Raw genomic sequence first — 17337 nt, forward strand, 5'->3', positions numbered from 1 at the left:
GGGTTTGCAATTAATATCTAACCATATATCCCTGATCACATATTCATCTAACTCCTCTCTCTCCCTTATCTCTCTCTCTTCATCAATCCATCTTATTTCTTGATGCATTTCAAAATAACTTATACTGATCAGATTACCACACCCCCAAACCCTTTATTCTGCATATTTTTACGTCCGGAACACTTTTCATTGAGTTTTGTTTTGTTTTTTCTCTTCAAATACAGCAGACTTAAGTGTATCATTTGATGAGTTCTGAAAAATGTGCACATGAAGGCTCAGAACATCAGAGTTGTCCCCAGAATGTTGCCTCAACTCTCCTCCCAGGCAATCCCTGCCCCCACCCCCTAGAGGCAGCTACCCTCTGATTTCTTCCACCACAGGCTATTTTGCTGCTTTAGAACTCCTCTCCAGTGACTCACAAAGGATGAGTGAGAGGTTTGGCCTGGGGCACTGGGCACTATGGTTTGGGGATTCATCCCTCCTGTGTGTTGCTGGGTTTATTCAGGCTTGACCCATAAATAAAGCCCAAATAACCTCAGGCAGGAACGTTTATTCGGGCTTTATTTATGGCTGGAGGTGGCACCTGGTCCCTCATTTTCTTGTATGTGACCAGACCAGACTGAGTGTCTGCAAGAAGCCCAGCAGGTGGGGCCCAGTGGAGGTCACAATAGGACACAGCGCAGAGCAGGGCTTCCCTCTGAGGTCTGGGGTCCAGCTCTGCATCGTGGCTGGAGACCCTCTGTGAGGGTGGGTAGGGCAGGCTGTGTCGGGCAGGGGTGAAGGCAGGGCGCATTGTGCAGAACAGTGTGGGATTCCCCTGCAACCAGCCTGGGAAGAGGCTGTCCTCCACCATGATAAGGTCCCCCCTTGTCCCACCCCATGGTCTCCCCAATTAACAACCACAGAGTTCAACTTTGATAGTAAATTCCTATCTAAATATACTTTACAGGGATATTTTACATCAATAGGATCATGCAGTGTACATAGTATTCTCCAACCTTCTACATAATATGCCATTGCATGGATGGACCAATTTATTTCACTGGTCTTGGGGAGACAATATTCAGATTGTTCCTAATAGGTTGATGTTAGAAGTCATACTGTAGGACCATCCTGACGCTTACCTCTCTGTGTGCTTGGGAAAGGAATTCCCTGCAATCAAGACCAAAGTACAGTTGCTGCCTTAAGGGGAAGCCCAGCTCATGGTTGGCAACATCCAGTTTCTCTCAAAGTGGCTGGGCCACACCACATGTGGTGTTCTCCTGCCTCCTCTCCCCAGGGTCAGTCACTTCCACCTTACACGCCCTTGTTAGTCCCAAGCAGCTTAGATGTCTTTATGCTCAGCTCCACCAGCCTTCTCAGAGACAAGCCTGCCTCATCAGCTCCTCTCTCTAGAGCTCCAAGACGACTTGATGTACAACTTTTCTTTCAAAGAGAAAGTTCTATTCCAGAAAGACTCAATCTCCCTTCCAGGGCCTGAGGGCTTGTAGGCAGTGGACCTGTGTGAGATGTGCAGCAAATACAGCCCTGTAAGCCTTCCTGTGACTTTATTTTCTTCCTGTGGTTGATACTGTTGGAGGAATTGGGGTATGAGGAGAGGAATTTGGAAAGCAAGAGGGACAGTTTTCTGGGCAAAGCAAAAGTCCTTTACCCGGAAGTCTCTCTTGCTGAAATATTGAAACCACCACCCTGCCTTCCACTTTGGAGACTTGCCAGAGTTCAGCAGCCCCCCTTTGAGAGCAGCACTGCCTGGGAGAGAGGGGCTCCACTGCAGAGGTGAGGCAGCACCTGAGCAGAGCTGGAGGCTGCAGGAGACCCCAGGAGGAAGGAAGGCACCAAGGCAGAGGGCAGCATGCACTGCTCCTGAGGAAGCCAGTGTGGTCTGCGCAATGGGCTGTCATCCGACCCTGACCTCCGCTGCTGCCCTGCCTCCAGTCACCCACATGAAGGAGGCTGGGCCCAATCTTCACCATGAGGCTGGGACCACCAGGTCCTCTACTGGGGCTTTCTGGTTTCAGCTCAGAGCCCTGTGAGCTGAAGACTCAGGTCAGAAAGGGCATGTCCCCAGAGAGCAGAGTAACGGATGTTTGGAATTAAGACAGGAGCAGAGGTGATGTAAGTGTGTCCTGAATTGGGCACTTGAGGTCAGATCCCTGTACCTGCCTTGGGCAGGAAGAAGTGACCTGCCCTTTCTAAGTCACAGTTTCTCTCTGTGTAAAATTGAGTAGTAAATCTTGCCTAGCTCATACCTAAGTTCATGGGGCTTTTGGGAGATTTAAGGGAGAAAGTGCAAAGATTGGTGTGAGGTAGGTGCTCATTAGTGGGAAACAACATTTGGATGAACACAGGAGTTATAAGCTTTGGCATGGCACTGATTTGCTCATTTCTGATTCCTTTTGGCCTTTTGTTTATGGCAGAAAATATTCTACTGGCTTTTATTTTTTTTTGCCTCATCTAGAGCCTGATTTCCCCATGTTCAATAGCTAAAGTTTCTCTTCTCTGCCTATATCTTTACTTAAAATATGTTTTATTAGTTTATGGTTCTGCTTTGCAAGGAAACCATTCTTTGCAATAAATAATCCTGGAATATGAATTATGAAATATACTTCCATGAGATTAAGGCCTAGCCACCTTGCTCAGGCTGGACTAAGTTGCGCTGGTAAAGGCATGTTTGCAGGACACTGTTCCAGCTGCTTCTTCCTGGACAAATACAGATTCCTATGTCATGGTGGGCAGGGCTCTTAGGAAGTGTGAACAGTGAGGGAGCAACCTGGCAGATTTGGGTTCAGAAGCAGCATTGGTTTGTTGGCTACTGGGTGTGGGAGGGGATGTCACTAAGGGACCTCAAGGTTGCCCTGAATGAGCCAGAAAGTCACTGATTTCTTAGCACAAGGCAATCAGTTCACCTTCCCTGTGCTTTATCAAGGCTTCAGTGCTCTCTCCGTGTTTCCATGTTGCTCAAGCTCTTCCAAGGACAGGTCAATGCATCAGGTACCCTCCTAGACCAGGCAAGGACCAAAAGAAAGAGGTGTGGACCAAGGCCAAGCCAAGGATGATGGTGTTAGGGGCAAGTACTTGGCCACTGGAGAGTTTCTCTTTCTGAGAGGGCAGTGGCCTCTGGCCCAGTCAGTGGTTGACATGCAGAAATACAAACCCACTCATGCCAAGTGTTCCCATTTTCCAAGAATACTAGGAATCTGGATTAGTAGAGAAAATGTTCAGATTTTAAACATGGACTCCCATTTTCTTGAAAATACTTGAAAGCCTACAAAAACATGTCAGCAGGACAGCTTCAGCCCACAGCCCAAGAATCTAATTTTCTCAAAACAGAGAATTTACAAACTTCACCTTGATCTGATAGGGACTACAGGAAGACTTGAAAGAGGGGGAATCAGGACTGTCAGGTCCAAAGCTGTGCTGACATTTCTGAGGAATATTCCTCAAGCTAATTGATCTTGGGCAATTAATGATCTTAACTAGGAGAACAGGGGTGGAGGCTACTGACCTTGGGCTTGTAGCTGGAAGACCTGCATTTATCCCCAGGAGCCAGGCCCACTGGCTGCCTTCTCTGGATCCATTAGTATTTCAGTTGCCAGGAAGCACCACTGGGGACCTAGCAGCCTGGCTAGGGCTATGGCCCAGAACTACACCTTAGCAAATCAAAGCCTCCCACCCTAACAGAAGGAAATGCTTGGTGAATCCCTGGGGGCATTGTGTGAGGCACATGAAGCGGCAGGAAGAGGGAGGGGAAGAGCAGCATTGCAGACTTCAGAACCACAGCTAAGGCAGGATTTCACCCTCCATGGGTGATTCTCCTGTGCAGGGCCCTCACCGCCTTTCTTGGCCCTGCTTTACCCAGGTCCTGGCCCTGTTCCTGGGGTATCCAGCCTGCCACTGGCATAGAGAATCACAGTGAGGAGGAACAGATCCCTGAGTGTGAAAAAGGCCCTCAAGCACTTAGTCTTGCGTGCTCAGCTCAGACAAGGGTCAGGAATGTCTTCAGCTGCATTATCTTGTTTCCGGGTCATTAACAGGAAGGCCTGTTAAGGAACACCTCCTGCACCTCTTAGGGAAGACCTTGGGACTTCAAAGTCAGAAACCTATGGCTGGGTTTGCCCCATGGAGGGTAGCAGACAGGGTGCCTTCAATGAGCTTGAAGAATCAAAGGCGGCAGTGAGAGGCCCACAAGTGCTCAAGGCCCAGGCATCTCAGTTTTACCCTTTATGATGCCAGGTGAGACCCAGTGTGTGCCCATATATTGGTTCAGACATAGCTGTTTGCTTATTGGAATCTCTGGGAATTCAGTTATAGTTTGGCCTATCATAACTGTAAGATCAGAAGGAAGTCAGCACTCTCCTAATAACAGACCTTTGGGTGTCGCCCTTGCAGATGAATATGAATTGATGATTTCTGGAAAAGGTTTTAATAATGCAAAGAGTGAGGATGACGTTATTTGTAGATTTAAATTCAAAGACAAGCAAATTGGTAAGTAGCCCCCTCGGTGCCACCAAGTGACACGCTTCCCACACCACACTGCATTACCTTAGCCAGCTAAGCCATCAAAGCCTTTGCTGACCATTCACTGCAGACTGTGAATGATGATTCACTGTGAAGATGGGGGCAACACAGACAATGGAAGGAGCGACCTGGCTGGTAAGACTGACCACCTTGCACTTCATCTCAGTCTGGAAGACATCAACTCCAGCACATCAAGACCATCTTGGCTCAGAGCTTACCCTTGCAGAGGCTGGGCTTGGGATGCTGGGTCTGCCCTTACTGCTGCATTCCCCCAACACTTTCCTTGGCCCTCACTACCCTTGAGAGACAAGTACTTGAATCTCACAACTCTTCTGGTGGGAAGAGATGGCACCCCAGGGCCCTGGATCTGTGCCAGTTGCACTGAGCTCTCCCAGGAGGGTAGAGTCACATGGTATTGAGAGCAGATGCCAATCGCCAGGCCTGGACCCTGGAATTCTGGCTCAGCCCCACTTTACATGTGTGATCTTGACCTAATAAGTGTTCTGTTCTCAGTCTCTATTATCTGTATAGAGATATATATAGAATATTTATAAAATGGGGCCATTTGTATGGTAGGTGCACAACTAAGCCCTATCATGTACATAAGCTACTATTTGGAAATATTCAGGCACTAGGTGTTCCTCCAGGATGGGTGAGTGGCCTGAGGAAGTACACAGATGGGGCAGGAGATATGGCCTCATCACTGAAGTGGGTCTGATCCCCAGAGAGTGCCTGGGGACAGTTAGACTTCCTCTTCCTCCTCAGGTCTCCAAGTTATCCCACTGATACATTGATTTGATACATTATGTTCAATGACTCTTCATTCCAGGGCCATCTGGTAAACCCAGAGCAAGTCCTCTCCCTCAGCACTTCTGGGCCATCTCTTCTTCCACGGGTGCATGGGTCGGGCAGGGTTCTTCCATTGCTAACTGCTCACACCACAAAATGTGTAGATGGTCTCAGGGAGTTAGATTTCCCATGGTTTGTAGTTTCTTGGGAGTGATTAGGACTCAGTAAATTATTTGCATGGAGAACTATTTATTGAGCACATTGGCTAATGTGCTCACTGCCTTACATGCACTATCCCAATTAATTCTCAAAAGACACCTATTGTTATTCCTTTGTATTGATCTGAAACCAGAGTCAGGGTCAATTCAAGAGCATGCCCAAGGTCACAAGCTGGTTCTTGTAGTTGCCTCCTCTGGGCCTTCCACCTCACTCTCAGTGACCTTTCTTGAGGAAGGTGGGACACAACCTATCTTTGAGGAAATGTGTTCAGATGTTCCTCTGTGGTCCATGGCTGTATCGCTTTCCTTTCTAGACATCACCTCTCTGGGATGGACCAGGACCAGGTTCTCCCACAGGACAGCCCATCCTACAGTCCTGGGCTCCTCCACTGACCACCTCACTGCATATAGTCGAGGCTGATAAGAAGTGGCTCCACCATGCTGTTTACTGCCAGGAGCCCTGATGCACTGATGAGGATTGATTTGCTTCCTTTTAATTATGTTTGCCTCTGATTAAAACATAAAACAAAAGTTTAGAAAATATAAAGAAACATAAAAAAGAAAAAAATTAACCAAGTTTTCTATAAGTTTTACATTGCTTGTCACTAGTATGTAAAGTTTTTATGTTTCAAAAAGTTCTCTAAATGTGGCAAGTATTTAGTTAACCAGTTAATATTGGGTTGAAACCTGCTTTACAATCAGCCATGCTTTTCTGGGCCTTCAGTATGTGGAGTGCCTGCCATAACCCCCCTCTCCCTGTTCAGGATCGTGAACAGCCTATGGAAAACAAATTGCCCACAGTAATCCCAACCATCCTGTCCTTCAGATGCAAATCCTTTCCCCTAACCATACTGGGCAGTTAGCTTTTATTTTCAATCCCAATGAAGGACTCACACTGTCTGAAGTTCATAGCTAATCTGACAGTTGAGTTAGGTCCAAAAAGTTTTCCACATGGAAATGAACCATTCTTTAGGGAAGAGCCCTGACCTGTGGCAAAAAAAAAAAAAAGATAAAGACAATAAAAATACACTGGAAATTGCTAATTATAACAATGCTACATGGTAGAAAACAGGAAAATATGAAAAAGTAAAGAATAAAACACTACCCCTGATCCCAACATAGAGAAGTGCCTGTAACATCTCAAATACAGCTTAATAAATCTAATTTTTCTGAATAACAGAAGAAAAACTGAAGTGGAATTGGAGAAAGTATTGAGAGTCACACAGATGCTTCTTCATGAGACATGCTCTTCACGAGACACGCTCTTCATGAGACATGCTTCTTCATCAGTTCATTGAAAAAAATGTCCCTAAGTTAAAAGGAGGCTATAAAAACATTAACAAATTAGGAATGTAAAGGGAAGCCTTCAGTTTGATTATAATTTCACTTATTTATTTTTGGCTGTGCTGAGCCTTTACAGCTGTCCATTCCTCTCCCTTCCTTACCCCTTTCCTTGTTTTTTGACATCATGGCACTTTTCACTCTGGCATTCATTTTGTCCATTGTTTGTTACTTTATTTTCTGACTCCCTCTCCAGTCCCACAAATGTCAGGCCCTTGAGAGCAAGACTTCTGCCTGCCTTGTTCCCATTAAACACCAGAGCCCAAGCCCTGAACAGTGCCTGGTGCATGGTAGGTGTCAGGAAAAGGCAGAGAAGAAAAGCTGCTTCTGCCAGAGAGCGGTAGCTCTACTTGCCAAGGGCAGGCAGAGGGGAGGGGTGGGTGGATGGATGGATAAGTCCACTGACATTCTTCTCATGTGATTGTGTTTCAGATGAAAAAGCCAACTCTGTGAAAGATACCAGTATGATATGCCCAGGAATAAAGATAGAGAATCCAGATGAGTAAGTGCCCAATATTGCCACCATGAGGTATAAAGACTTTGAGAATCCACCTCTAATGGGGCAACACAATAATGTTTCCAGGAGGAATGCATGCATCTTCCGCACCTGCCCTGGTTGACAGTCCCTTGAGGTGCTCAGTGATCTGCTGCAACCCAGGCTCTGCTGAGGAGAGCAGGATGCAGGAGATGATGTGCCCCGGGGATGGATGGTACCTTTGCTCTGGGCAGCCTTTTGGAGCTAAACTCCCATACTGTACTGACAGAGGAGTTGGAATGGTGACACCATACCACCATCCCTGGTCACTTAGCTCATGGCCACGAGGACATCTGACCTCATTCAGGGATCCTCACTGCCTCATCAGACTTCATTGCAGAAGATGACTTCGTAATACTTTGGGATGAACTCTCCTTACCCACGCTGTCTGCTCTCTGATATCCCTGAATGCCTGATATTCAAATCATTACAGTGAGGAGATTATGAGCTACAGTTTGAGCCAAGTATAAGAATGATGTCTGTCTGACCTGGTTGTCACTGTCTACCCTATCTGTGTTTTAGGACTTTCTCCCTTGAAATTAGCCTGAACAATGGTATCAGCTTCATCAACAATGATGTTAGCCTCACCAGCAAGGACTGTGCGAGTGCCAGGGTAAGGATCTGGCAGCTAAGGCTATCCTGACACCCTGCACCCTGGGGAGGCAAGTGAAGGGAACAACACCCCAGGCGGGTCCAGTAGATAGCCTGATGTACCTCAAGCATCATCTTGCAGGTAGCTCAGAGCCCTTAACCCTACATCGGTGTGCTGAACTCCCATCAGGCTTGGGCAGTGCCATAGGAGGGCTACTAAAAAGAGCACCTGGGGTATGCCTTATCGTCCAAGCCCTGCAAACCTTTGCTCTCTCTGTGAACCAAGTGTCATTGAAGGCACATGGAAGGGACCAATAAGCAGACTCCAGAAATGATGCTGAGGCTCTGCCCAGCCTGGACCTACCTTGCCACCTTCCCTGGGCTGGACCTTGTGGTGGGGACCTCAAGGCTCCATCCTGGATTCCAACGGGGGTGAGTGGGAGAGGTTGGGACACTGTGTAGTAGGAGACAGAGTCCAGGACTTCTGGGACCCCCAAGCCCTCCAAATCTGGGTTCCAGGCACATGGGTCTGGAGGGTGGAGCAGCTGTGGCCATACCCAGCCAGCTTTGCCTGAGGTTGCAGAGCCAGGAAGTAGGGGGAGGCTATGGACAGGTGCTCAGGGTGCCTGGCCTCTGCTCTCACACCCCTACCTCTCTCCCATCTGTGTGTCACAGCTTTCTGTGATCCTCACAAAACCCCAGTGCTCTCAACCAAGGCAGGCAGTAAGGGCTGTGCCATCACTCCTTGGGGGACTGGGTTTCTTTGACAGGTCTCTGGGGAGTGCCTCTGAACAGGGCCAGCAGTGGGCTCTGTGGCCCGGGGCTCCACTGGGTACCAGCCGTGATCTCCTAGCATCTGTTTCCTCAAGTGGGGTAAACAAGCAGAAAGGGGTAAGGGAGGACAGGGTGAACTGGTGTGGAATCCAAGTGGTAGGCGCCTGGTCCGTGCCAGGACTCTGCCATGTGGTTTTTTTCCGTAGGCAAGGGGGCCAGCTGAAGCAACATCTACCCCACCAGCTCCCTCACCAACTGCCCAGCCACCTCCAGAGACACCACCCAAACCGCCCGCACCCCCCGCACAAGTCATCCCCTATGTCAACCCTCTCTACTTCTTTGCACTCATCCCAGCCCTGCTCCTACTGTCTCTGATGTTCTGGTGCATCTGGTGGCTCTGCCACAGGAGGGTGAGTGACCCCTGCCTACACAGCCCGTGTCCAGCCCTCACCAACCCCTGAGGGGCCACGCATGGGCCTGCTTCAGATCCTGCCTGTGGGCAGGTTCCCATCAGCTCCGGGGCCCTCATGCCAGCAAAAAAGGCACAGATTCTGTCCTCCCCTCCTGGGCTTAGACAGTCGGGGCTCCTAGGGGGCTACCTGCCTCATGCTTCCACTTTCACATAGAGGTGGCCTATGGGTTGTCTGGCCCCTGAAAAGAAGAGACCCCAGATCCCCTGAGAACCACACTGTCCTACAGCAGAAAAACTCAGGTAGATCAAAGCCCCAGAAGTCTGCTGTTGAGGGAAGAAGAGGGGTCTGCGTGGACACTGATGGCCCAGAGGGAGAAGGATGCTAGCCTGGAGGATGCTAACCTCAGAGGCGGCTGTGCCTTTGAAAACAGCATGGATCCCTGCCCATCTCTGGTGCCTTCTGTACTCCTTCATAAGTCACACAGTCAGCAGGATGTGCAGGACCCTATGCTGGGCACAGAGGAGCAGGAATGAAGTGCCTGCCACCTTTGCCCATAAGAGCTCATTGTCTAGTGTCTGGTCTGGTGTAGGTACCTGGGGGGCATTGAAGGTCAATGTCACCTTCAGAGGGTGTGGCAGGTGCCCTGATAATGAAAAGAATAGAGACTGGCCCTGGGAAGGGAGGGGAGGTAGAGGGACTGGCCAGTTTGGTTTGCAAGGGCACAGGACAGCGCTGGGTGAAGAAGAGGGGAAAAGCAGAGCTGAGGAAGGGCAAGCAAAGTCGCATAGAAACCAGCAGGTCAGATTTCTGCAAAGGGCAAGAAGTGAGGAGAGAAAGTATGGGGAGGAGGGAGGTGGACCGTCATCCCTGAGGGCTGGGAGGCAGGGAGGGCTGCAGGGGGATGGGAGAAGAGGGGAGGTGGGAGGGGTGTGGGGAGAGTTCTCTTGTCTTCATATGATGTCAGGGCTGCTGATGAAAACTCCCATGTACAGCCTCTACCAGGGACCAGGAACCTTAGTCTGTCTGTCTCCCACTTAACCATACATGGAGGTCTCGATTCCCCTTTGATAACAGAGGAGCCTGAGGCCCAGGGAGGGGGAGCCTGTTGGTTATAGACTTACAGACAGTACACAGCAAGGTTGACACCCCAAAACCCATTTTCTGCCTCCCTACTGCTATTGAGCAGCATCCCCTTCTATCTGCATGGCTGAGCCAGAGCCCTCCATATGCCTTTTAACCCATGATTTTAACCACAGTAACTGTCCCTTGTTGTCAGTACCAAGTAAGCAGGAAAAGATGGATGGAGGTGAGAAGTCATTAAGGAGGGAGCTGTGACACCCAGGTTGGGGTGTGAAACTTGAAGGAAGCCAATTCATGCTGCAAAGATCTTACCCCAGAACGCATCAGTTCAGTAGAGATAAGCTTTATGGGCACTAAACTTTGACGACTTCAATTTTGATCACTTCCATTTTAGACCGTCAAGGAGCCACCACCAGTGCTGAATCCAGAAAGGGTAAGTGATGTGTTTGGTCCTGATGTTGAGAGCACGCCCACTGCACACAATGCCCTACACAGAGAGGCCCCCAGATGTATATGGGGAGATGTCCTCCCCCACCCCTCCAGCTCTATCTGGGCATAGAGAACTGGTGGAAAGAGAAGGTGACAGAGGGAAGGCAGGGACGCTGATGAAGACGTATACTCACAAAATGTTACCCAGAGAACACCATTCCCCAACCCCCAACATGCTCTGATCCAGGGCCTTTAGCACTGGATCAGCATATGGGGTAGCCTGTCTCAGGAACAGCTATGATCCTTCCTGGAATCAATGGGCTTTTTGTCAGTTCCCAAAGGACTGTTTGTAGGATGGTCCTTCCAGGACTCAGGTGAGTTTTTGGAAAAGGATCCTCAGGTTTCAGGGACCTGGACCCCCTCCCTGAGCTCTGATGCATGTTGGGACTCCGTTTCCTTGTTCTTCATCCCTGGCTCATTTCAGGGTGACAGCCTTGGTGGGGTTGGCCTTTGGGGGACTGAGGAGGGAGGAGGGAGTCTTATCTGGCATTGAACTGTGAGAAAGGTGAGTCAAGGTAAGCACAGGTGCCAAAGTCAGGTGGGGAGGCTATGGCTGACCCACCAGAGTGGGGACCCAAACTAGGGCCCATAAGAGGTAGTTAGAGCAGGAGCACCGTGTCCCAAGACGGGGGGACCTGGGTCTGATATATAGCGGCAAACAGGGTCTCTGCAGGCCTGGCATCGACACTGGCTGCAGTGAGGCCTGGGGGGGGCTGGATCTGCCAGAGGCGGGTGAATGCAGCCTTGTCACCTGCTACTGCGGAATCCCTGACAGCCTCCATCACATGGCACAGCCTCGCACCCAGCCTCTCCTCCAGGGGCACCCTCTGTGAACAAAGGAATCAGGATAGAGTTTGCTGATGTTTGGAGAAGAGCCATCTATAAAACAAATGGAGTTGGTGTGTTTTCACATGGAGGCCACTCTCTTCCTATGCCGGGTGCTGCTCATTTGTCCTTGATTCTCCAACAAACATTTGCTGAGTGGCCAGTACTTGACAGGTGCCAGGGCAACAGATGTCATGTGTCTGCACCCAGGAGCTGCCAGACAAGAACATGGTGTTTTCTCTTCCTAGGAGCCAGAGGAGACATGCCAAATGCCATGCCCCACAGTGATTGTTCCTTGTGGATGCCAAGGAGGGGGAATGAAACGAATGGAGGTGAGAAGGGCCCTCGGGGAGGAGTAATGACTCCAAGCTGGGGAGCAGCAGATGAAGAGGGCTGTTTAATGCACAAGTCTGTATCCATTAGGCATGGCTTGAGTAGAAACGAGCTGTGGGCACTAGACTATGTTCACTTGGTACTAGAGAAAAGCCACAAGCGTCCCAAACCTAGTTGCTCAGGGGAAGCCAAAAAGTACAAGGGCTCACGTTCCCATCACTACCAGAGTTTCTCTCTTAGGATGGGCCCAAGTTCTGGATATTTTTGGATGCCCTCAAAGGGCAGTTCAGTGTTGTTTTAGGGAATTGGTGGGGATGGAGCCCTGACAGGCAGTTTCAAGTAAGAGGAGACACTATCCCTCTAGGGGCAGCATCTAGGCCTGTAGCTTTCTCACAAACACATCTGCTTTTCAGGGAAAACTGGATAGCTTGTGTGAATTTGTTCAGCGCTGCAATCAGATGTCAGTAATGTGGTGTCCAACCAGAGACATGGTAAGCAGGGCACAGGGATGCTCCCCATGGGCTGGGGTCTTGGTTTTGCCCTTCATCATTGCCCCCTGAGACTGTGGGTCAGAGAACCCTGTCCTGTCTGGGTATCTGCCAGGAGGAACACCCAAGAAGTGGAGACCTGGCGCTCATGAACCTCCAGATGATTCTCCTCATGGCACACATGCATTTCCTCTGTGTCCTCATCTCAAGGATGTCAGAACCTTTCTTCTCAGAACTATGCCCAGAACTTCCAATCCTAGGAAAAAAGGTCTGGAGAGGCCTATTTGTCTCCCATCAATCATCCCTCTCCACAGCTCCCTCACCCCTGTGGAACTGCTAGCTGCACCCCACCCATGAGATCTTCCTGAACTGGTCACTCAAGTGCTAGCAATGTGGGACATGGTGACACCCCCTCCCCAATGTTGTCTGGCCAGCACTGACTGCATTTAGCAGGTAGCAAAGACGACCTCCTGGGTCATTGCCTGTGACAGTGGGGAGAAGCCAAATTGTTCCACTTGTCATCCTTGGAATGTAATAATGATGCTGGATAATTCCACTGTGCTCTTTCTGTGGGTCAGTTGCTCAACTAAAAACTTTACGTGTTTTCATTGCTTTAATCCTCCCAATAACTGTACAGGTAGATACTACTATTATCCCACAGGGAGGCTGAGTGACTTGACTAAGGTCACAAAGCTGGGAGGAGCAGAGTTAGACTTGAGTTCTGAGCCCGGCTCTACCCTTCTCACTGCTCTGTCCCCCATCTGGGGTCAGCATCACGATCTCACGGTGCTTACCCACAAACGACCAGAGGTTGCCCTACTCGGCTCCCTGGGGCCCGAGGAGGGCAATGGTTTGCCTGGAAATCATTTGCCTGGCCATTCCAAACTCAGAGCCTTTCTACAGACCAGACCAGGGGCCTGGAGGACATTGCAGACCTCAAGTCTTTAATGAGGGCTGCATTGGTCACCTTCCCTGAGTCAAACACTGGCTCTTGGTGACTGAGCACTTGGGCATTTGGAAGCAGTAGACAGGCCAGAAAGCCTCTGGACACTGCTATTGACACATCTGAGGCATTGCTCACACCCAGCAAAGACATCATCTGGGGACAGAGGTGCCAGAGTCCTATGACTCTCGGTCCCAGGTTTGCTTGCCTGGAAGCCCCACTCTCTACCTGATTCTCCTGGAACCTCTCCCCAGAAACACAGCCTCATTATGGTCACAAGAGCCCCAGGCCAGCATTATGCCTTGAACAGTAGAGACAACCACCCAGAGATGCAGAGTCAGGAGCAAGAAGGACAGAGCAAGACAGAGACAAGACAGCAGATGTGGAAAACACCAGAAGTAGCCTTCCTGCCCAGAGAGCAGGTCTCTGAAATGGTCAGAGTCCCAGGGCTGCTCTTTGAAGCTTATGTTGGGATGGCAGAGTGATGGATTAGGGAGCTCATATCCACCCAGGGCTCTGTTAGGCCCCTGCAACACCAGCTCTCAAGTCTTCCCATTAGTCTCTCTGTGTTCACAGTGATCTGTGTGCTTCCTGGAGGCAAAATGGAGGCCTGAGAGATCAGGGAATTTGCCAAGGTCACCCAGAGAGTAAGTGGCAGCAGCCAGAGCTGGCTGAAATCAACTCTGCTCAGAGAGGGGTTCGGTGCCTGGTGGATGTGAGCCCTCCCATTCCTCTGCCCCCTCCCATCTGACCTTATCCCTCCCAACCATAGTCCCAGGGCCCTGAGTGGTTAGGATATCTGTGAATACTTCCAGCATTCCGGTGGGTGCAGGAGTCCTGAGTCCTTTCTTGAAGCCTTCTGTGTCCTGGTCCCAGGCCTTAAAGTAAATCATGGTCTAAGTGACGGGGTGTCAACTGGGAGCCTACCGTCTCTGCAGGCCAGTGTCAGCTCCCAATCCCCACCCTGAATGTATAATATGTCCCTATTCATATTATGCAGGAGTGGCCTTGTGTTTTTCCTACCTGAACCACAGGTCCCCTCAGTGAGAGGAGTTCTGGAGCTGGAGGAAAGGGCATGCCTCAGTGGGATCATGTCAAGACTGCACTTGGGGGGTCTCAGCCTGCCCTAGCTCACCACAAGCAGGGGGATTAGGAGCATCAACCAGATGTCCTTCCAAGGACAGACATAAGGCTTTCGTCCTCTCACTGTTGACCACCCCATGTGCCCTGTAACCCCTCCCAGGAGCTCTGCTCAGACAGAACCTTGCCCAGGCCCTCTTCACCAGGCTGTGCTGAAAAACAAGCCTCAGGGTAGTCAGTTCCCAGCAGCACAAATGTACAGCCTCTCTCCCCTGCATCCAGTTCCTGAGCCATAGGGAGGTTGTTTCCAAACTCCTCAACCTGGACTGGAAATGCAGTCAGGCCTATGTATGTGAACATGCTCAGAAAGAGAACAGTGGAGTCTGGGGATGACCTTGTAGGAGCTACCGCCTTCTAAAACCTCAGCCAGCTGCTTGTTTCAGTGAATTAGATGTATCTGCACTTCAGCAAAATACAATGCAGAAAATTCTCCAAGGTTCAGTTTAAAAAAAAAAAAAAACTCAGCATTTTTGTAATAGAAACAATCATTCTTGTTTATTGTAACCTTCTGTGAAAGGACCATGTTTCTCTGCCCCTACTGCCTTCTAATCCCCAGAGGAAATCTGATAATGGTCCCTCCCAGACCATCTCTCCTACACACATAATGGAATGATGCAGCAAGGCTCAGTTTACTTTCTTAGTCTTCAGTCAAACCCACATTGGAGGTCCTGCTTCTCTTTGTTCCCTGACTTTCCCAGGTCAGCCCATTCAGTTCATGGAAATCAGTTCTGCTAGATACATCAGGAAAATCGAGTGAAAATAGGAAACCTTCCACTTCGCACTGAATGTGATGCTGGCAGTGACATAACTGTCTACAGACAGTATGACTCACTCAAGACCTTTTACACAAGGATCTCATTCATTCCCACAACAGCAACCATTTATACAGAGTAGGGATTGCCAGACAGCGAGTACTTCACACAAGCTCAGTCTTTTCATCCTCCCAACACTCTACCAGGGAGGAAGCTGACCCCCTGTATACCTGCCCAGCTGCATAACCATGAAGCCAATATCCACAACCCAAGGCCCAGACCTCACCCGTGCTGGGCTGCCTCTCTGTCCTGCCAGGTGATCACTGCTCTGCACTTTGAAGCTGAAGAAACTAAGGTTCTGATGCTTTGTGATGGGTTCAACATGACAGGGTTATGTAAGGGTGCAGCAGGGCTGTTAATGACCCTAGAGAGACTCACTTTCAAATCCAGGCCACAGCTCATGTAACCTGCTGTCACAGTGACTGGGAAAGAACTGGAAAGGACTTCCTTCCTCAGTGCAGGTGTGTTAGATATGCAAACAATTATGAATATTAATTTCTTATTTTCACACTATATTGCTTGCAGACCTCCTCTAAATATGAACACATGAATATATACTGGGAAACAGTTGTCCTGGGAATGATTAGAGCTACAGAGAGGCTGTAGGATGCATTCATGGCCAAGGAGTTCCTGAGTTCCTATGTTTTGATGCCATTCACAGAGGGAACATCAAGACGTGTGATAAAGCTGGGGCAGCACTTCTGCCCTCCAATGAGTCCCAACTTGAAAGTTGTTCAAGACCGTGACCTTTATGAAAGTCTCAGATCATAACTTTGGGACAGTGATGGCAGCCTGCTTCCCCATGCTCAACAACCCTCATCCCCTGCCAACTCCTCTCTCTCACACACACGCAGACTCTCTCACACACTGACATGCACACGTGCATGCACACACACACATAGACCCATAGACTCTCTCTCACACACACACATGCACACACACACACTTCCCTCTGTAATAAACAGGAAATCCAGAAATGGAGCCAAAGCGCCAAAGCACTGGAGATTAAGCTTCAATCAACCATTTGCCAATTGTTTTAAGAAACATTCCTTCACTGTGGAGCGGCTGAGTTAATATAGGAAGTAATTGGTCACTGGCTTAGATCTCTTCATTAATAGAAAACCAGAGGAGAAGGAGATTCCCCTCAGCCCCCAGTCACCTCCCTTACCCCCTTATGATCACACAACAGACTCGGGTGCTCTGCCATGACCTGGGGGCCTCCACCACTGTCTAGAGCCCCTCGCTCCTCTCTCTCAACCCATATGCACATCCCTGCCCCCTGCAGCCCCCAGTGACAGGCTGTGGCTGGGGAGAGAAGCCAGGCCTCAGCACAGGTGCCCTGCTGTCTTGCTTTGAGAAAGTCAAAGGGATCCCACGGGCAGAAGATACTAGGTCTGGAATAATCTGTTCATGTTCTAGAGTAAATAGACAGAAATATGGGAGCTTAGAAATAAAGACAGAAGATACCAATCTCTTCAGAGTAGCAATAAAAGAACATACCCACACATGTGTGTGACAACGTGTACTGACCTATAATGTACAGAAACCACAGAACTTTACTCTTTCACTATGAAAGAAGACTTGAAAATGCAAAAACCTAGACCACGATGCCAGCTTTTCCCCAAAGAATGTACGGGCTTAATGCTGCTTTAGTGAAAATTGTAATGAATATCTTTAGAGAATTTGACCTAAATCATTCTAAAGTGATTGTAAAATTCACCTGAATAAATGAACAGTTTAGTTCAGGAATTTGGGATGCAATCCTGGGGCAGGAAGGGTCAGAATCCTGCTGTTGATGGAAACCCTACCCATGGGCTTGAGAGAAGAGGGAACCAGCCACAGTGCCTCTGGCACTCCCAGACTGGCTTAAGGGGAAAACAGAGGCAGTCTCAGAAGATAGTAGTCTGGATATGGGAAATGGAGAGGCCAGGGAGGACAACCCTGAAGCAGAAGAGCAGGGAGAGTGAAGCTGGAACACAGGAACACTTGATGTGCATTCTGGCAGTGCTGGTAATAGGCCAGGAGCCTGTGGATTTGATGGCCTGATG

At 49.4% G+C, this 17337-nt stretch overlaps 1 protein-coding gene across 1 annotated transcript in view; it reads left to right on the top strand.

Annotated features, from left to right (window-relative positions):
- Window positions 1-11932, top strand: part of ANTXRL (ANTXR like) — a 31002-nt gene extending 19070 nt beyond the window's left edge. The window contains exons 8-12 of the mRNA XM_043477294.1: window positions 7299-7368; window positions 7924-8014; window positions 8973-9176; window positions 10654-10692; window positions 11822-11932. Of these exons, the coding sequence (XP_043333229.1) occupies window positions 7299-7368; window positions 7924-8014; window positions 8973-9176; window positions 10654-10692; window positions 11822-11932 (515 nt within the window). The remainder of the gene's footprint in view (window positions 1-7298; window positions 7369-7923; window positions 8015-8972; window positions 9177-10653; window positions 10693-11821) is intronic.
- Window positions 11933-17337: the final 5405 nt, after the last annotated feature.

This window comes from Cervus canadensis, chromosome 8 (genome assembly GCF_019320065.1).
Source record: "Cervus canadensis isolate Bull #8, Minnesota chromosome 8, ASM1932006v1, whole genome shotgun sequence".
In the NCBI taxonomy this organism is placed as follows: domain Eukaryota; kingdom Metazoa; phylum Chordata; class Mammalia; order Artiodactyla; family Cervidae; genus Cervus; species Cervus canadensis.